Source organism: Chroicocephalus ridibundus, chromosome 3, assembly GCF_963924245.1.
Source record: "Chroicocephalus ridibundus chromosome 3, bChrRid1.1, whole genome shotgun sequence".
NCBI lineage: Eukaryota > Metazoa > Chordata > Aves > Charadriiformes > Laridae > Chroicocephalus > Chroicocephalus ridibundus.
This window is the reverse complement of record NC_086286.1, coordinates 17,378,206-17,398,607: the sequence shown is the minus strand read 5'-3', so window position 1 is coordinate 17,398,607 and position 20,402 is coordinate 17,378,206. Positions and strand designations below refer to the sequence as shown.

Sequence of the window (20,402 nt, the reverse complement as noted above, 5' to 3'; positions counted from 1 at the left end):
TCCTGTTTTAGCAAAGCCAGCCAGGGGGGGCTGGCGCTGCCTTCAGGCTCTATGGTCTGATTTCTCCTAAACATAGCGGTAGCGAAAAACATAAAGACCAAAAAAAATCCTGGTGTGGAGCTGCCTTTGGTGGGTTTCCCTGCAGAAGGGGGACAGAGGAAATCAGGCCTCTCCCAGGGATGCCCCCCACCCAGCCTGGACCCCCGGCCCCGCTGTCACCCTGCCGGTTCCCCTTTCTCAGGATCTGTCCCCGGCACAGGGTCCTTTCCTGCTCTTTTATGCTGCCCCTGGCGTGTGCTGGGGTAAATGATGCTGCAGCCAGACACCCCCAAAATCAGCATGGACACAAAAGCCAGCTCCTGAGTCACTCCCAGGCTGCCACAAGCTGCATGGGGCGGACATGGACCATACACCAGGTGAATGCTTCCCATATGCCTTTATTTGCAAAGTTACAGGATTTTTTTTACAGGCACTGTGCGTTGGTGTTTATGACCGGTTCGGATTTTTAATCTGTATTACCCTATGACCGAGAGGGGAGGTGGGAGCGGAGAAAATCCCTCACAGCAACCGTTCCAGCCTCCAGAAAGGCATAAGACATCTGAGAGGAACAATCTGCTTCTTCTGAAGCCACGAAGCAAGAAATCTGGTTTATAAACAGGCTTAAAAAATAATATACATATATAAGAGCAGCTCAAAGCTAAAGTACAGCGATAACTGGTACATATCTATGCATATCTGTTCACACCCTTTCTCCAAAGCTAGAAAAGGGATGGTTTAAAAACTAAAAACACAGTTTAAAAAAAAAAAAAGAAAAAGAGAGATTCCATGCATTAAGTTTTAGTGTTTTGTGCAATTAAAATGGAATGAAAATAAATATAACTTAAAAAAACCCCAACCTTTTTTCCATGACACTAATGGAACAGAGGCAAGTCTATAAGGCACTTCCACATGGGCTATTCTAGAAAGCCTGGCAAAGAGCTAAAACAGTGCAACCATTTACATGTCATCAGATGAGCTAAAGACACCTGTCTGGTGAGATATGAACTGAGAGAAACCTTAGGAGACTTCCAATCCTCAGGAAAGAGGCTGGGGCATGGCTGCAGATGGCTTGACGACCAACTCCTCCACCTTATTGCTGCCAGGAGAAGACCTCCCCTACCGAGGATGCTGGACCTACCGAATGATGGCAGAGGGGCTCTGGAGCACCACTCCCAGAGAGTGAGATGAGCCAGTGGGTTTGGGGGATGGAGTGGGTGAGGGATTTGTGGCTGTTAAGCTCCTGCACCATCTCCAGCGCTTCATGCTCCTTCTGTCCTTGACGCAAGGGACTCCCTGGTGTGCCCTGCAGCCTCCCCTCTCTGCCGCTCTCTCCATTGCTGACCTTTAGCAAGCCAGCTCTGCCACTGAGTTCAAATGTTCCAGGAAGTTAAAAAATAGCCTCCACCCTAAAGAGGGAACTGGGTGTTTTCGCAGGCAGGATCGGGAGCGTGGAGGCCCTACGCGCAGCCCAAGCAGGCTGGGAAGCCAGCGCTAGAGAGCAGCAGCCGAGTCAGCCAGCTCTGCGGAAAAAAAGGGGAGGCAATGGGGATGCCTGACCCCAACTCTGCTTTGCCGAGGACAACTAACCAGTCTGCCTTGAGAGCTGCTTTGCTGCTGTAACTCTTTGCCTGCTGCTGATAAAAACTGTGGAGATGCTCCAGGCAGAAAGGTCACCCTGGGCCAGGTGCGGGCATTGGCGGCATGACCCCTACACATGTGCTCGGCTGCTGCTGAAAAAAGACTGATCAACCTGGATGGCTACTTTAGGTCTCATAGTAGTCCTTTATAAGCTACTTTTCTCTCCCCCAGCCCTGCCCAAATTCTTTATTCCCTGTGGAAGTCTGGAGACCCCAGCTAAGGAGGGCTGGGGATGCCAGCTAAGGAGGGCTGGAAGTAGCTCCTAGCAGGGGAGCTGTGTCTCTAGAGAGGAGCTTGAAGTGTTACCCAACACACCCACCACAGGGGACACTGGTGGTGGCCATGGCAAACACCTGCGCCCAACCATGTGGCCCCGCAGCAGGAGGGAAACCCTCATCCTCCAGTGCCACCTGAAAATAACTGAGCAACCTCCATGTCTTGAACACAAAGGAAAACCCAAATCTGCCCTTCTAGCATCTCTTAGGGACTTGGCACAGCCAGTTCCCTAGGCTGAAAGGTGCTGGCAAAGACAACTAAAGGGCTCCTGCCCCAGTATCCTTCACTGTTTCCAGGCCTTGCTCACACACCCTGGCTGCCAGAGCGCCCTGGGCACGGCCATCGAGTGTTTTCGGGATGAAACTACTGATCCCAGCGCAGGGAGAAGCTCCTTCCTCCGCCAGCCCTCTTCCAGGCCCTCTTAAAATCAGGCTGCGCAAGAGACAAAAGCGCGATAGGCAAAGCATGTGCTTGCCTGAGCGAACCCCTGCAGGGCTGCTCCCAGCCGGCGCAGCCACATGCTCCCACCGACTCGGCGAAGGTGAGGTTTCAAGTTCAGCTTTTGTTCTGGCAGGTTAGCTCTCTATTTACACGGAGAGGGGAAAAAAAACAACAACCAAGGCAGCCTAAAAAAAAAACCACAACAAAAACACATTAAATAGGGAGAGTATAGCTTTCAAATGGGAAGGGCAAGGGCTGGAAAGTGTCTTGTAGTGCAGTTCAGAAGAGTCAGTCGGGGGCAGGTTGGGGGTAGTGGCAGAGTCGGACACGCGGCTTTAATGCAAGTCTTCGCTCTGGGACAACTCTGTCAGGATCTGAATGAGGTTGTCCAGCCCCCAGAGGTAGCCGTCCTCTCTGTTCCCTTCCACCCAGGGCACGTTGTGCTGGAGAACTTGTCCCTCTGGCAGCGGGGTGGTTTTCCCAAAGTCAATCATCCAGACTTTGGCCTGTTCCTTCTTGTCATGAATGAAGAGGAGGGAGCTCCCGATTACCTGTGGAGAGGAGAGGCCAGTTAGTGGTGCTCTTATTGCTCATTCTCAGCCAGCTTCAGGGCTTTCTGACACCTTATCTCAGGCTGCATTTGCAAGAGATGATGCTGGGTTTTTTGCATCCGCAAAAGCAAGCTCTATGTGTTGCTGGCCATGCTTGCACATGCCAATCGGGTATTCAGACAAGCTGATTTACTCATACAAATCCCAGCTCTTGGCAGAAGAGGAGGATCAGAAAAACACGGGCATGAGAGATAGAGATGTCATTTTGGAAACTGAGTCAAGGTTGCCGGGGAAGGAGTGAGATGAATTGTCTCAGCCTTCAGATGGGGATTTTTTCCAAGGCTGGCTCTTTGTGACTGGCTCGTGCTATTCACACTCACCAGCCCTGCAGACATCACCACAGGGATAGGTACGCTCCAAGCATGAGTTACTTGCAATGTGTTGTCTCCTGCCTGAAACAGCACCCAGATTTCCCCTAGAACATCCTCCTGGCTTTCTCAGTGCTCTGGGAATGAAAGTTACTGAGGTGCATGTACATGAATTACTGTTTCCATGAGTTCATAGATTCATAGAATGGTTGGGGTTGGAAGGGACCTTAAAGATCATCAAGTTCCAACGCCCCTGCCATGGGCAGGGACACCTCCCACTAGACCAGGCTGCTCAAAGCCTCATCCAGCCTGGCCTGGAACACTTCCACGGATGGGGCATCGCTCAGCTGCATCTGCTTTGAAGGGCTCTTTCATATCTTGATTGGCCTTTGGGAAAAATCCTGCAGTAAGTATCGGCCTGGGCAAGCCTGGGGAAGCCACATCTCCATGTGGGAAGGTGAAGCATGCTGCCTCTGACAGCAGAAGCCTCAAGGCCCGTCGCAGCAGGGTGAGACCCCAGGAGCCCAATGCTCACCACCCACGGAGCAGAGCGGGTGGGTACCTGCAGCTCAGCCCCCTGGCCCACCCCTTCTCGCAGTCCCAGCCAGGCTCCTGCCTGGCAGCAGCTCCACTGTAGCTTCCCAGCATTTGGGGAACACATATCGGTGTCAGGCCATTCACTATCACGCTCTTCTGATAAATCTGAATCTCCAGTCATTAGATTTTAGCAGGCGGTACTACAGAAAAGCACCAACAGGTGTGCTTCAGAGCTGTCCCAAATGAAGATTGCACTCCAAATTACATCCAATGTGCATGAATTGGTGGATTACAAACTCGTTTGCCCTTGTATGACAAATAGGGACCTTGGTGATGAGAGTACAATGGCTGTTAGCAGACAGGACGCAGCCTGCTGAGAGCCAGGAGCGCCCCGTAAGCTGTGCAGACCCGTGGAGGAGTGAAGCTCTAGGGGCATCCAGCTGGTGTCAGCCCTCCAAAACGGCAGCACTAAATGTTACCGGGGACTCGGTTACATCGGTGCTAACAGCAGGGTTTAGTTTGAGGATGCCTTTAGACGAGGGTTTTGAACAGGAAGCACGTACTGTTTGCAAAAGCTATTATGAATTTACATTTTTGAGGAGACTTCCTCCTCCAGTGCATTGGGAAAATGTCCAAGGTCCAGAGATATGTATTATTTCCCAGAAATGCTTATCTTTAGCTCTTCTCCTTCCAAGCTCTTATAGCCCTCTCTTGGCCAGGACAGAACATTTTAACATTAAGGAAAAGCCTTTTGCTGACGTTCTTCACTTGCCTGTCCTGGGTCACCGAATTCTCCTGCAGCTCCTTGGAGAAGCCCTGCCCAGCGAGGGCCCCATGGAGGGACACGCAGAGCTTGGCAGACCTTCCGCTGAGCTTCGTCTCAAAGTAGGATGGAAAGTCAAAGCTGCTGCTTTTTAATTTTTAAGGAGTAGAAACTCCTTTCAAAACCTCCCTGAAAGGCTGTTTTGTTTCTGTGTTTTCAAATGAAACCCTGGCATTTGGTTTCAGGGAGCGTTTTGTCTCCCTTTTTGAACTGACCTGAAACCCTCGGTTTTGACATTTCCCTTCCAATTGCCTTACCATCAGGAGGCACAGCCTCATCTGCCTCCGGCTCCTGGCAGGCAGGATTCCCAGTAGGACCCTCCATGTGCAGCTGGGGCCGAGGTGGCTCACACAGCTCTGGCCGAGGGACAGTGGTCTCTTGGTGCTGTGGCTCCTGCTCCCTGGGAGTCAGGGGCTCCTATGAGGTTCTTTTGCCCAAAGACAACACATGCCAAGGACACGCGCACTCATATTTTGTTAAGTAGGTGCAATAGCAAATACTCTTTGCCAATGCTAAATCAATAAAACGATTTAATTAAATTATGGAGCATTCCAGTTCCTGTTGAAATGGCCAAAAAATGTAGCGCTTCCTCCTTGTTTTCCCACCAGAACTGAATTTTCCCTGCAGAAAATGTTGATTTTGTGGACACTCATTTCTGAAGGAAAGTCCTTCCAAGGGAAGGGTCCTTACCGTGGTGCCCTAACCAGCTCAGCAAAGGCAGTTTTAGGATATCTGCAATTTATGGCTATGTTGAAGCCTTGTTTGATCACATGGAGCAACTGTCAGCGAAACGATACATGACGTGCATTCAGACAGGAATTTGTCTCCAGAAAACCCCTATACTTTTACACTAAGGATTTTTCCCAGTCATACAAACCCATAAGCATCCCAAATTCCTCCTAGATCCCTTGTATCTGTGTGAACACTGGTTTTCAGTAGATTTGAACCTACGTCACATGCATGAACATTATATCAGTCATCAGCCGTATTAGATATAGTATTAGATAAACATGGGTATGAAAATATGGATATAAGAATAAATTCAAAGTTGTAGAAATTTACAGCCTCTGACTTTGACTTCTCTTCTCTCCTTGGACAAGCTGAGATTAAACCATTCGCATTTACAGGCAAAACTATCTAAACGTGAGTATTACCTCATGGCATTTGAAGAACGGGGATGTCTCCAGGGTAGCGCGGATACCCTTCAACCGGTTAAGGTAACTGTTCTGGAATTACAAAAAAAAAAAAAACCAAAACCAAGCCGTCAGCGTTGTGGGAAGCCTACATAAAAACTGCTGCATGAGGCAGACAGGAAAGTCACCCCTCCCCGCATCCTCTCCATGATACCATGTTTGCATGGGGGGTGTCCCCCAGCTGCCCTGCACTCAGCATCCTCCCCACAGACCTATCCCCTGGGAGGGCATACACTCTCTTTTGGGACTCCCTTATCCTTTCGGCCTCTATGGCATCCTGCGACTTCCAAAACTGAGCGGGAGCATTTGCCTTTGCTGAACTGGTGCTTTCTGCAGACTTTCCCCACTGCATCCAGGTGCTCCCGAGCAGGCAACAGCCAATTCAGCAGCTGCTGCTGCACATGCACAGCCAGGCTGCTTTTTTTCCTCCCGCTTGCGCTCTTTTTAATAGGTCAACCCTTCACCTCATCTGTCATTTTATAACTCAGTCAGTCAAGCATCGTGAGACACTTCTGTAAGTCCGTATCAGTGCTTCTGCAAAGTTGGTACCACGGGTGGAAGGGCTTTCACACTAGTCAGCATGCAGGTCAAGACCCACACGACTGTTTGAGCATCCCTACAAATTGTTGGAAGGGACTAACTGTTCACAGGGGGCCCCTTTGATAATTTGATTTTGAGGTTTAGACAGAAGGACTGAGCGCAGGAACAGGCACAGCAGGTATCTGGGCACAATAACACACCTGAATTTTCACACTTTGACTGCCTGGGGGGATGTGGGGGGTCACTGTATTGCGATGGTTTGGCCAAGGAGCCCCGTCCAGAGCCAGGGCACAATGATGTGAGCATGCTCCAAGCTCTTTGGGGATAAAATGCAGCCAGGTGATTTTATTTACAGATCCAGGAATAATCCCTGGGTAAGTCTTGTCAAAGCAAACATGCTGGTTTGAAGGAGGCAGTGCCGCGGGCCACTCCAGCTGGAGCCTGGCATTTGTCGGCTTTGTTATAGTGCAGCTTGAAATGGGAGCACTTTGTCAAATAGTATATTTGACAAAGTTGGTGTAAATTGTTTACAGCTACATCTCTTACTCTCCTGGCAACATAGAGGAACTTGGGAAATACCAACTGCAGCTTGCCCACGTGAAGGGTGCCTGGCACAGGCAGGGGGATGCCTTGGCCACCCATCCTGCGAGATGGAGCGTGGGGCAGCCCCCTCTGCCAGGCTGGGAGCCCCCACTGCCCGCACCATCACATACTGGGATAAACAGCAGGCTCAGAGGCTGCCGTCAGCCCCAAGAATGAGGGAACAGAATGTGGCTGTGCCTCTGCAGCAACTTTTGGGGCTGACCCTTGAGCATCCTCAGCAGACTCAGACCTGTCTCGAGCAGTGCTGCTGCAGCAACCACGTCCCCTCCCAGCCCTCTGCGGCTCTCCCCTGACCCTTATGCCAGGGTGGCATTTCTCTTTGCCATTTCTCATGCTTTTTTAAGAGAGATTGTTCAGGCTGCAGCCTCTCAGGACAGGAAGATGATCAGCTAAGGGCAGCCTCTGCAGGAGGAGCCCTCTCCCGGCAGCCCCCCCAGCATTCCCCACTCACCAAAACGTTGCGGTTTCCTCTGGTGAACTCCCTGAAGGCCTCCATGACTTGTTCCTTTGTCCGTGTCTTCTTGAAGTCCCGGTTCACAGTGCCGTCCTCTTTCTTGAAAAGAAGGGAGAGTGGTGAGCTGGGTGGGGAGGGAGGGAGCCGGGGCAAGGACGGGTGTTTCAGCAGCCACACATGTCCCTGAGTAGGATGCAACCAGCTTTTTCTGGCAGCTGAAGCAACTGTCTGTGGTGGAGGGGTGAGAAGAGGTAGCAGCTCTGTCTTGCACATCTCAAACCATCCCACTGCCCCACTGCTTTGCCCCCTAATGCAAATGGCAAGTCTCCACCATCACCTACTTGCTGAGGTCACCAGCAATGTGGATGAGCTACCTCTTGTGGACTGGGCACTCAATGCCCACCAGCGGCTGGAGGCCACCTGTTTCTGGCTACATTGTGCCCAAATGGCTTCCCATTGCTGCTGTGTCCCTTGGGCTGCACCCCTGCTTGGGGAGGAAAACAGAGCACAACCGTGGCAGGACACAACTGAGTGCAGACGGAGATGACATCTCAGGAGCAGACACAAAAACCCCTTCACACAAAGTCCTCCACAAGCCACTGAGGTAAGGAGCAAGCCCCATGGCTGTCTTGCCTCACTAGTCCTTTGATACCCAACGGATAGCAAACCCTCAAAGGCTGCAGCCTGGCACCGAGACGCAGTGAGTAGCCTCGTGCTTTCCTCCACCTCTTCCCCAGAGGTACATCCACGCTCATCCTGCCACAGGTATGGGACGCAGCCCTGACCCAGAGGCTCCTGGCCAAACCTCTGGGCAGCTTTGTAGGTTGCTCCCCATTTCCCGAATCCTGCTGGGGCTCTGATTTTTAAATCAGGACGTTTCATTGTCCGGAGCGGCCGTGGGTCGGGCAGGCAGAGCTCGCTTCCTGGATACAGGGGCTATTTTAAACCACACGTGCTCATGCTCACAGCTCTGATGCAGAGCTCCATCCCACTGCTCCGGACAGCTTGTTTGCACACAATAGAGCAAAGGGACAGAGGCCAAAAAGACATCCTGTGGGCTGGGGAAGATGAAGTAAAGAAGAAGCAGCAGAGCAGAGGCTGGGGAAGGAAGACAGGACAATGAAATTGCCTGCCCCAGAGATTTATGTGCCCTGGCAAGGCTTTGAGACCCATCCAGGGAAGCACCCCAGGATGGGGCCATGTGCATCCCCCTGAGCAGAAGGCTGGCTACAGACATAGTGGCCAGTCCAGCCTGGGGGAAAGCCAGGCGCCCAGGCTGCGGAGAGCTGGGCAAGGCGAGCCCAGCACCAAACCCCCACCTGATGTGCAGTTTGGGATGAACCACATAGTGCACTTCCAACTTCCAGATTGTGTTTCCAACTTCCAGCTGGTGTTTTGTTCAAGTGTTAAAAAAGGCGATAACAAAAGCAACACATGAAGGGCCTTCAGGAAAAACTTTGTTTGCAAGGGGTGCAACCAACGCACCCAGCTTCAAACCACCCTGGAGCCACCATGCTGCCTCAGGGTATAAAAGCAAGGCTAATGGCTGGCAGAGCACGCATCGGCAGGGGCCAGGGACAACCTTCTTGCTGGAGACCTCCCTGCTGTAGCGGCCATCCTGCCAATGGACCAAGGAGAGCCGGGCGCTCTGCTTTTGGCTGTGTCTCGCGAGGCAGCAGGCTGTAGCAGCACAGGCAGGAGGCTTCGTCAAGGATGCTCTGGTGGCATGTGCACGATGCGTAGGGGAAGGGCGCTATGCTGCTCTACGTCTGTCACGTGAGCCCTGACGTTCAGTTCAGAAATCAACCCACCCTCTCCCCAAGGGATGATAGATATCAGTTTGGAGAAGTGCCACAGCACTAATTCCACATGTAAAGAGCACAGCTTTCCACAAGGCATCCAAGAAAGGAGATGGACTCCTAAGTGCTCCTAAAAATAAATGAAAGCCACAGATGGCCTTTCAGATAAGGCAATCTAGGCTTCAGGAAAGCGAAACAGCCTATCCGTACTGCTGCTCCCATAACTACCCCCCTCCCATAGTTTCCTTGCCCAGCCAGGCACTGCTGCTGCGGGGCTGACAACTGCCACGATATTTACAGGTGTCTGAGCCCCCAGGGGGCTGCCTTCCACCCAGCAGAAATGTGAGGGGGGCTGATAAGGGCTGTTGCAACCTCCGCCCCACCAACAATCCCAGTTTGCACTGGCGTCACCGGGGCAGGGTTCGGATCAGCTGGTTCCCCCTCTGGCACAGTGTCCTGCCTCAGATAGGGCTCACAAGCTACGTGTCTTGGGAAATTCAGGTGAGGGTTTTCAGGCCTGGTTCTAGGACCTCACAAATGTCCCAGCGCTGGGGAATGTCATCCCACCCTGACTTTGCTGCAGGCAATGGCGAGCAACTCTCAGACCAAGCTTCAACTGGGTCACCAGGGATCACTTGTATTACTTTTTGCAGGCTAATTTTGTTCATAGCTACTGTTTCTAACAGTTTCAAGCTACTCGAGAAAGTTAAATGAGTGTCATTATCTCCTTTTGCAAAGGAAAATTTTCGTTTTAAAATGAGAACTGGATCCTGAAGGCCACCTGGGAAAGCAAGAGCTCAGCCGGAAAAGGGTCTCCATCCTCATTCTCAGCCTGGAGCCGCCTATTCACCTCCTCTGCCCACCATGTCCCAAAGGCAACTGCTGCTCCCCTCTTTCCCCTGTGCCCCCTTCCAGCCCACGCACCCAGGGCCAAACCCTGCCCTTCCCTTGCATGGGAAGGTGCTCTCCTGTACCAGCCTCTGGCCATGAGCAAGGGGCAGGGCAGATTCGCCCCCGCCCATCCCAGGGAAGCATTCTCAGCAGGAAAGAAAACACCAGGAGACTTATTGTGCAAGAGCATTATCCCAAAATTTTCCTCTGAGGGCTCAGTATCAGCCTCAGGGCATTGAAGGTGCTTTCCCTAAAGTGGGGACTCGACCCCAGAAACAGGGCAAAGCGCAGCACAACTGGCTCTACAGCCCTGCTGGTAAAAAAACCAAAAAACCACAACTATCCTGGAACCAGTGTGAACTGTCAATGCTTTGGCTTAGGGGAAAATAATCCAGAAGCTGAGGGATTTAAGGAGAATTACAGTAATTAGAGCATTGATCAAATTAGTCAGCCCCTAGCAGCAGCAGGATTACTCCTGGAGGCCAGCACTTCTCAACATTTTTCAATTAAAGAGCTGCCTCACCTCTTTTAAAAAAATCCACTGCTCACATCGCGCAGATAGAGGTGGAACTCTCACCACTCCTTCATGGCTTTTATTTCCCTCCACCGTGTTTTTTGGCCTGTGTAGGAATATGATTAGTTGGGGGGTTTTGGCAGTTTTTCTTTGGTTGGTTGGGTTTGGTTTTTGTCGGGTTTTTTTTTTTTTTACATTTTTTATTTCAAGTGGTTCACATGTGACCTGCTTTTGCCATAAAGCCCCAGATCACAGGCTGAGAAGCATGTGGCTTCTCTGAAGGCCAAGGATATTGTATCATGTTGGACTATAAATAGACAGATATTCCTGATTATAGCAAGAAAGGAGGGAGAAGAAACAGTGCATGGGAGCTTTGGTCCCAACTGGCCCACTCCTTTTTTATATAGCCTCAGTTTTATAATAAGCACCAGCAAAACAGCAGCAATGGGAACTAGGCAAAGGGTTGTCCCAAGCTGGAGGAGCTCACAGCGTGCTCGTGCCCACGGCAGAAAAGGGACTTTGGGAGAGCTGGGGAGATTGGGGAAGAGCTGCGGGAGCAGACAAGTGCCCTGACACGATGTAGGCACTGCAGAAAGATGCTGCAGGGGGGCATGACCAGCAGCATCCCAGGCAGTGGCATCGGACAGGCAGGGATGCCTCAAGTTGCAGGAAAACTCTTTAAATGGTTCAGCTCAAGGGCTTCTCCTTGGGTTTCTGAGGGTGGTCGAGTTAGAGATAAATGCAATGTCCTCTGCCAGCCACAAAACAGTTGAACGACGAAGATGCCCTCCTCCCTGTGCGCAACGTGCTCCATTGGGCTTCCCACAGCCCAAGGACTTTGTCCCGCACAGCAGGACAGACAGATCCCTTCCCACTGGTGGTTTGGTAGGCGGGTAACCAGAAGCAGTGGCTCTGAGTGACCCACTCCTACTGATCACTTTTTAAACCCATGGTCTAACATCTGCATTTGCTTGCTGTTTGACCAGTGAGGTCAAGGGAAATGCTACCAGGAAAATCTGCAAGATCTGGTGTAAAGGCTTTTTCAGGGAATGGCTTAGTTTATTTTAATTCTGTCATTTTGACACCACCATCTCTGGTCACGAGAGGTGCAGGAATTTAAGGCCACAGAGACCCAGCCAGGTATTCTAGGAAAATCCCAGTGAACTCAGGGAGTAAAAAAAAGTGATCTGTGATCAAAAGAAGGAAACTCCTCCAACCAAGGCACAGGTAGAAATCGAGCAAACAGCTGCCCTGAGCTACTGCCTGGGCCCCCAAGCTTGAGTAACTCCAAGCACAACTTGATCGAGCTCCTCTTGGCCAATGCCATTCCCAGGCACAAGCTGAAACCCTTAACTCAAGCGTGATATTACCTTTAATTCATGCTGGCTGGCTATCAAAAGGCATACGCCATTGCTAATGTTCATGCAAGTCTATCACTAATACAACTGCTCTGTGGTTACAGACCTAACTCCATTCAAATGCCATCCCAGACATCTCTCTCGCCATGAAGCCTGCTCGCCAGGAGAAAGAATCCTGGGCTGGCTCATCTAACAGGGACACAAAAGCATCCCAGAAGGTATCTCCAGAAATGTGAGCATTAGCTCTGAGCAAGTGCACTCTGCAGGTATCACTCTGCAAGTATCATCAGAAAGTGCTCCTGCTTGTGTTCACCCTATTTCATAGGGCTCAGCTGCTAAACTTTCCTGGACAGGGATGTAAATGCAGCCTCCTCACTGACTGCAGCTAAACTTCCAGCTCCAACCAGAGATCGGCACGGGTTCAAGATGGGATTTGGATTAATGGCTCAGCCTAGCAGCACAGTGTTATCAAAAGCAAACAACTAGTTTTAGCCTTCAAGTTAGAGCATGGCACTTTGCATTTCACAGTCAGGGAAATCAACCGAGGGGCTGATTTAATGAGATTATGGCTAAAACCGTCCTCTTGTATTGATGTCCTAAACTCAGCCGCACTCTCAGGAGAGCAGCACCGCCCCAGGCCAGGTGCCTGGCAAGGGTGGTTAGGCTGCAGGGACTGGGGATGTCCTGATGTGACACCGTCTTGCCACCAGCCTGCTCTGCGTGTGTCTCTGTGAGTGTGTGTGTGGGCGAGGGAGTGAGTTTTGTTGCTGAATGCTCCAGCATTCCCCCCTGCTCTGCACACCTGGCGCAACCTCACCTTTATCCCCTCGATCCTGAAGCCCAGTGTGGCGGTCGAGCTGATGGTCTCCCTCCACTGCATGTAGCGGGGCTTGGTTACTGCCCGCAGCACATTCTCCTCCTCAGTGGGGGCATCAGGGTCCACCTCAATCATCTTCTGGTACATGTCCTTCCTTAAGCTTGGCTTCTTCCGGGCCTTTATCAGCTCCTCCTCCAAGTACGTCCTGCAAGGAAGGGGACATTAGCAGGGCCATAGGGCCACCACATGAGGTGGCACATACCCACAGACAGCCCTTGCCCCAGAATAGTGGATCCTCAGGAAGTAGAGCAGCACGGGAAATAATGAAGCAAGCCTGGTTGCAGGTGAATTGATCCTGATTTAACTAGCACCCCATCATCAACACCTGGTATCTTCTCAGTTCATCAGGAAACCACAATCAGTTTGGGGATAATGCGGGAGGTTGTTTCTCGCAGGTGACCACAGCATTGCTGCCACCCCTTGGTCCTCGGGGGGCTGTCCCTCAGCAAACCTGAACAGTGACTCTCGCAAACTAAACATGGCTTTCAAGATATGCCCCGGAAATTTCCCACATGCTCCAGGGACCGGCTGGGTTGAAGGTAAGAGGGAGTTTGCCACGTCCCAGCCCTCGGCATTATCAGCACCTGCTGCTCCCTCCCAGCTCTGGCCAAGGCAGGTGGCTGCTGCTAAAGCTTCTCCTGTGCCTCTCCTGCACTTTCCCGTCCCTGCGCACCGTGAGGGCTGTGCCTCACCGGCTGCTGAACAGGGTGTTTTCACACAGGGCTGTTCCGCTGCTGATGACTTTGCCAGGTATGGGTCTAAGTGGACTATCTTGGAAAAGCATCCTGCGTAGGATGGAGGAGAGGAAGGGATGCAGCCTTGCCAGGTGCTTACCATCGCCCCCGCAACCACAGGGTGCAGCCGTGACGGGGGAAGGAGGATGGAGGGTGCAGGGGAGCGTGCAATGACCTTGGTTTTAGGCATCATTCAGAGGAATACCACCGTGTGCCAGAGCACACCCGCAGAGAATGCCTTTGCTCTGGCATGCAGGAAACCATCACCCACAAAATACTTCCTGCAGCAGTAATAAACCACTACCTAACTCCTCTTGTGGCACCCAAATCTGACCCGGGTCAGCCCAGCAAGTGCCCAGGCTCTCTCTGAATAATTTGCCAAGCCAGGCGAGACGTCCCACCAAAATGACATAGGATTGACCCTACCTGTCACCTCCTTCCCCCCAAATCCAAACTGCTCTACGCCTCCCACCAGCCGTGCCCAGCTCTGCAGAGGGGCTGTGCCCTCCCCCCATGTCCCTTGTGCCAAAATCCCAGCACTGAGCGTGCAGTTCACCTCCTGAACCAAGAAAAACATGCAGGGAGGATGCCAGGCAGACTACGTGGGATGGTGTTCCTGTGTTTCCCAGAGGCTTAGCAAGGCAAACTGGCATCTTTTCACAGGGCAGGCATATGATCACTGAGCAGACAACCCCAGGGCACCAGCTCCTTTGAAAAACACTGCAGATGAAAGCAATGAAGGGCTTCAGCTGAGATCACCAAACCCATGATTTTTGGACAGATGGAATAAAATAGCAGAATAAAGCAGCAGCATGCTCAGAAGTGCTGCTCACGCTGCTCAGAAAGCTAGATTTCTTTCTGATGAGAACGACAGACTGTCTATGTCTGCGGTTTGGTCCCCCTGCATCGCTCCAGGCTTGAACCATCACCAGGACTTAAGTCAGACAAAGTTTGGTTCAGGGGCGACTGGAGGAGATTGATGCATCCCAAAGTTAGGTTGGCAGGGAAAAACCCAGCCCGTATCTGCCTGTCAGCAAGCTGCTGGCTGAGAGGACACGTTTAATAGCCCTGAGGTTTAGTTTATGTGCCAGAGCCTCTCTTGCCTGGCCCCAGGGATGCCCTGCTCCTCAGCATTAGCCCAATTTACCCTCCCTCACCAGATTCTCCCACAGCACCATCTTATTTAACAATGATGCTGCCTGGCACATTTGCTCCCTTGCCTGCTCTGCCTGTCTTAGTTCTAAAAACCCAGCTGCACAAATCACTTGACCTGTGATATGTGTGCAGGAGGCTTTCCTCCTCCAAGACAGCTGCAGGAACACCTGGGCAGCATGAGCAGCAGGTCTTCTTCTGGTGGCTGTCATCTCTGGGTCCAGAGTGGGTCCTGTCTCTTTCCCGCGGCAGCATGGTGCGTGCCAGCTGGGGCCACATGGCTGTGCCGGGGCCCCCTGCTCTTCTCTCCACCCCTCCGGTGGAAAGTATTCCTCACCTCCTCCCTGCCGACAGCCCGACACGCCGGTTTGAGTTTCGCATCGGGAGTTCAGGAAGGAAAAAAAAAGATTCCTCCCTCCCACAGAAACCATCAACTTTTCCATCAGCGCAAGCGTCTCCACTGCGTCTGGGCCGTGCCTCAGCCAGCAAGGGGGGTCTCAACCTGCCCTGCCGCCAGCTTGCAGCAGACCCAGGGCTGAGCGGTGGCCCGAGGCCGCTCCAAAACTGGCAGCCACCCGGGGTCACCAGCCCTGCTCACATTTGCTCTGGGACACCCTCGCCAGCTGTGGCCTTGCTAGCTCAGAGGACGCTGCTGGCCAAGTGGCTGCAGCCTGGGATCTTGGCGTATCTGTAGATGGTTCTCAAGGAGAACACGGGTAATGTTGCTCATCTGTTAGGAAACTTTTCAAGAACTTTGCGTGAAAGGCACTAAACTACTTAGCACACACATTTTATCCCTCAAGTGTGCATGGGAGCAAAGGGTGAGCAGAGGGAAAGCTTCTCGCTCACCAAGGTTGTGACATTCAAGTGTCTTTATTTCACCCTTCTGGCACCCTGGGCAGGATCTGCCACACCTTTTGCTCCCTGCTCCCTTGGCTGTATCCTCCTGAGGCAGAAAGAGGCAGGTTCCCATCCTCCTAAAAGCTACTGTGCCATTCTGGTGTACCCAAATCCAAACAAAGTGCTGTTCCCTCCACTCCACTTTCCCAGCACACCAGACAGTCAACAAAAGAAGGAAAGAGCTTGTGTGTCCTTCAAATACCCAGGCTTCCCCATGGCTCTCTCCTCACACTGTTGACTTAGCTTTTCCTGAAGACAGGAGAGCCTGGTGTCCTGACTTGTGTGTTTCAGAGGGTTTTACCCAGGAGACACATTTGTTTTGAGTATCCCATCTTAAAACTCAAAGTCACCAAGGCCACTCACCTGACTCCCATTTTGCAGTCCATAACACAGGGGGAGTCAAATTCAGCCAGCAGATCTTCCATCTGGTTGTATCGCTCCCCGTCCTTCACAACGTCGCCATGGTAGGCAGGAACATAGGGCTTCAGGACATCGTTCATCAGGCGGTCGAGGCAGCGCTGCTCTGATTCACAGTGCTTCTTCAGTATCCTGCCGTTGGCCGCTGCCTTGAAACTACCTGAGGGTAACAAGGGACAACGTGGCACTTGCTTTGGATGGGGGATGATGTTGTGCCTTCCCAAAACAAGAAGGGAAGCCCAACACCCTGAAAGCATCTCCGTTTACACTCGCACCTGAAGGAGTCCCGGCACGCTGGGACTTAGAAGCTCGGGCTGCCATTCACATGTAGTGTCAGAGGTTTATGACCAGCAGTGCCACACCGTAACCAGGACAGAGACCTGCCCTGCAGCACCCAACACATTTGCTTCACAGCCTCTGTGTACTTCACGGCTGGTTCACACCCTTGTCTCTAGGCTCATGCATGGGGCATCTTTGTGCTGGGCAACATCACCTGCTTTGCTGTGGATCAGCAAGAGGGCTTGGGTCTCAACCCAGTGGACTCAGCTTTCTGCTGCTGGAGAAGAACGCAGCAGTAATACCCGCTGGCAATGGGAGACTGAAAGCACAGAGCACTGGACCTCCACATCACCCTCCCTTAGCATTTGGTTAAGTCACTCTCCTGGGTTAGAGACGTGTGAGGTGAAATCTGAGACACTCATGCAGCAATCAGAAGCAATTCTGGCCAATAAAGCCCATTAGCCTGAGATAACGAAGGGTCTTTCCACTGCTCTGCCCCTCCCCATGCTCTGTACCTGCGTGTCCCGCTAGCTGGATCCAAGGGTACTTCTTCTTGAAAGACATCACAAATGGGGACCAGTGCACCATATTCTTGATCTTCCGCCATGATTTGCTCTAAGAGAAAAAAAAGTCATGAAGGTGAATGCAATGTTTTAAGCTTTTGCTGTCTGTAAAGTCACTTCAGGCAATACACAGCTGTTTTGGACAGAGGAGGCGGCACTGGAGCCAGCGTAGGATGGAAGCAAACAGAGAATCTGCTCTTTTCCCATTGCCCTGTGCCAAGCTGGAGCCGCTGGGCCTCGACTCTACGTTCAAAAATCACGAGTAACTTCACTAAAGTGGATGGTGTTACAGTGTTGTTCCAGTTGGCTGCTTCTGCTGCAGAGGACCCAGCCATCTGCATTACCTTGTCTCCACTCCCCACATCCCCCTGCGGAAGCAGCAGGGACATTAACCCATCCTCGGGTACCGCATTTAGATCAGGGCAGACGGAGCGGGGAAGGGAGCCCAGGATTTCTCCCCGGCCACAAAACCCAACTCCAGCTCCGGCGGGGAAGAAGAGAGGCTCGTACAAGCGCACACAGGCTCGCCGCCTGGCTTTTGTTCCCCACCGAAAGGCAGCTGCTTTGTCCATTAAGCTGGCAACCCAGGCACGGCTGATCCGCCTGCCTTGGCCCATCCGTAACTACATTTTAGAGAACAATTCCCTTCTGACATGTTGTGTTTCTCGCCAGATAGATTACACAAAACCATTTACACAACTGTAACAAGGGCTGCATCGGACATACGAAAGTCTCCTTCGAAGGCTCTTTCCTGCAAGAGTTTTTCCCCGGACTGTTCTGGGGAACATGCCAGCGGTAAAAGGCAGCGGGGACAACCTCTTATCTCAGCTCCAGAAGGCGATGGCGCAAACAAATCAGGCGAACAATATACAACAGCGACAATGGAAAAATGCCTTCTCGCAGGAGCTGGGACAAACAGACGGCATAGTCCTGGCTGCTCCGAGCTACTGGGTTCAGCTGGAAGCCCACAGATAAATTATCCTCATTTGCTCCGCTCTGAAGGCATGGGAGGGAGCTTTCCAGAAAGCCCAAGTAATCTCTTCCTCGTGTTTGGAGAACTGGCCCCTGTTCCAGTAACGCTTCGCAGACAGGCAGGGAAGAGCCAGCAGCCCCGACTTGCAGTTTGGATGCTTGTCGGGGGTGAACTCACGGCGCAGGAATCCGTGCTGGGAACTGCTGACATGTTTAAATGGCGAGGAAGAAGCCAGACAAAGATGTTAGCATCTGAAGCGTGGAAATTACATCGGGCTAGCCCTGCGCCACGCACCAGCCCCGCCACATCGCATGGAGATGCAGGGGCTGCCTGCACAGTGGGGACCGGGGTGGGAGAGGGGAAGAAGAAAGGTCCTTCCCCACCTGCCAGCCTGGGAGGAGCAGGGTGGCCCTTCCCTGGATGACTGCCTGCGGCCGGGAGCGTCCCAGCGCGCCCTGGCACCGGTACAGCAACGCAGGAGTTTGGCAAGCAGCTGCCCAAGCGTGGGGTGACACCGGGCATCCCCTTCGCCCAGGCTCCTCTGCGCCACGGGTTTGCTCTGCCGTGCGGCTTGCTTGCTTTGGCAAGGGGGTCGGGCAGTTCCCTACCTGACATGAGGATGAATGTTTTTATTTCCAAATGGAGTGCCAGAACTTGTGTGCTTTAGCTGTTCTTTGTTCTCCTTTTGGCAGAGAGTGGGAGGGAAGTGGGGGGGGTGTCCCCTCCTTTTGTTTTTAAAATAGTAACATCAAGTCCTGGCTGATGTCATGAAAAAAAGGGGGAAGAAGAAGTCTCCGAGGGAGTTTGGACTCCAGACAAGTGTGACCCACCTCCTCTAGAACAAGGAGAAGGAGTCCTCCCCCCACTGCACAGTATCATAAGTCACTCAGTCCCAGGAAACATGCCAAGGCAACACACCTTCCCAAGCCAAGATTTTGTTTTTTCAGCGGTTAGAGCCTTACAGCTAAAACCTTGAGGTACTTCAAAGCACAGGCAGAATGAAGGCGAGCGGCACCCGAAGCCAGGCAAGCCACCCTGGCTCCCTCCCACTGGGGCTTTCCCAGGAGCCATGTGCTGTGCTCAGGCACTGCTCCCAGTGCAGGGTAACGGCCCCCGCGCCCCCCAGGGAAACCAAACACCACAACAACCTTTCTGCTGAGCTGAATGAGACAGAAAGCAGGTCACTGAGCACACCCACGCGAGGAACAGGTAGCATGTCCCCATCCCTTTACACCAGAGGAAAACGTTTTCATCCAGACACCACCCTCTTTCAGGCGCGCTTTTGGCCGGGCATTTCCAACCCAAGTTTTAAGGACGTGTTTAAAAACTTGTTTTATGGAGAGGCTTGAGGCAGTTTCGTCCATCTCAAATCACTTCCAGCTTGCTGGAAATAGGCTGCGAGGCAAGTGGTCGCCACCGCGACAGGGTGACCAGCAATTCTGCTTCATGCAGCCCCTTCCTCCCTGGCTTTGCGGGGGCACTTCATGATGGCCCTTGCAGGAGAGAGGAGGGACCGTGCCCTCTGCAATTCCTTCAGGAGATGTTGTATTTTTGTTTTACACCTGAGCCACCTTCCAGTGTTATGAGGGAAAGTTTGTTTCACGAAAAGGAAGCTTTCCCATGCCCTCAGCCCATCGCACGTTACTGCCCAGCGTGCACAGCTTGTGTTGCGGAGCAGCCTGCTGGGACCAATTTTTTTTTTTATCTATACAAAATGTCTGATCGCTCTGTTGTGGGAGTGCTTGAAAGGCAGCTCCCCTCGTAAACCAGCAGCTGCATGACTTCATCTGCCCGCTCTCCAGGGCTGCCAACCCACTGGAGAGGAGAGATGGAGGCTGGACCATGGAGGAACAAGACGGGCCAATGTCCACAGCAATCCTGCCACCCCCTTTGTCCGAAGATAAATTCTCCCCAGTTAAGGAGTTGCTCTAGAAATTCACCCTTCATACTTTCCCTGCAGCTTCAAGAGAGATGCTACATGGCTGTGAACCAGTGGCAGGGTCCTTCACAGCCACTGGGGACAGATGAGAGCTTCCAGCAAGAGGGTCTGCATTTATTTGAATGTCAGCATGGGCTCAGAAGGAGGTGAACACCTCAAAGCCGACGGTCATGATCCCGGTCACGCCAACCCCCGTGTCAGGCTCCTGCAGCCGGCCGTGGAAAATCAGAGCCATGAATTTCACAGCACTCCAGTTTCACTCAGCGGCCACGTGCAGGGAACAGCCCCTCCATGCTCGGCGGGCTGCTGCCTCCCACCCTGCCTGGCGCTATTAATATACAAAGGGATTATTAAAGCTATTTACAGTAAAGAAATCTTCTTTAACACAGCCTGTCGGGAACCGTAAGGACATCGCCTCCAGGCTCTTCTGTATTTTTCGGTTTATATTTCAAGGAGTTATTTGTGCATAGGTCCAGAAGCACAGGCGTGGCCCTATGTACAGGGAAGAGTTACCTGCAATAACCTCCCTGACTCAGACCAAAG

At 52.3% G+C, this 20,402-nt stretch overlaps 1 protein-coding gene across 1 annotated transcript in view; it reads right to left on the bottom strand.

The window, feature by feature from the left end:
* Nucleotides 1-417: 417 nt before the first annotated feature.
* ITPKB (inositol-trisphosphate 3-kinase B) overlaps nt 418-20,402 on the bottom strand; it is a 70,660-nt gene continuing 50,675 nt past the window's right edge. Inside the window, exons 3-8 of the mRNA XM_063328176.1 lie at nt 16,900-16,999; nt 16,052-16,265; nt 12,843-13,047; nt 7,461-7,562; nt 5,828-5,899; nt 418-2,945 (exon numbers count right to left, since the gene is read on the bottom strand). Coding sequence (XP_063184246.1) covers nt 2,730-2,945; nt 5,828-5,899; nt 7,461-7,562; nt 12,843-13,047; nt 16,052-16,265; nt 16,900-16,999 — 909 coding nt within the window. The 3' untranslated portion in view covers nt 418-2,729. The remainder of the gene's footprint in view (nt 2,946-5,827; nt 5,900-7,460; nt 7,563-12,842; nt 13,048-16,051; nt 16,266-16,899; nt 17,000-20,402) is intronic.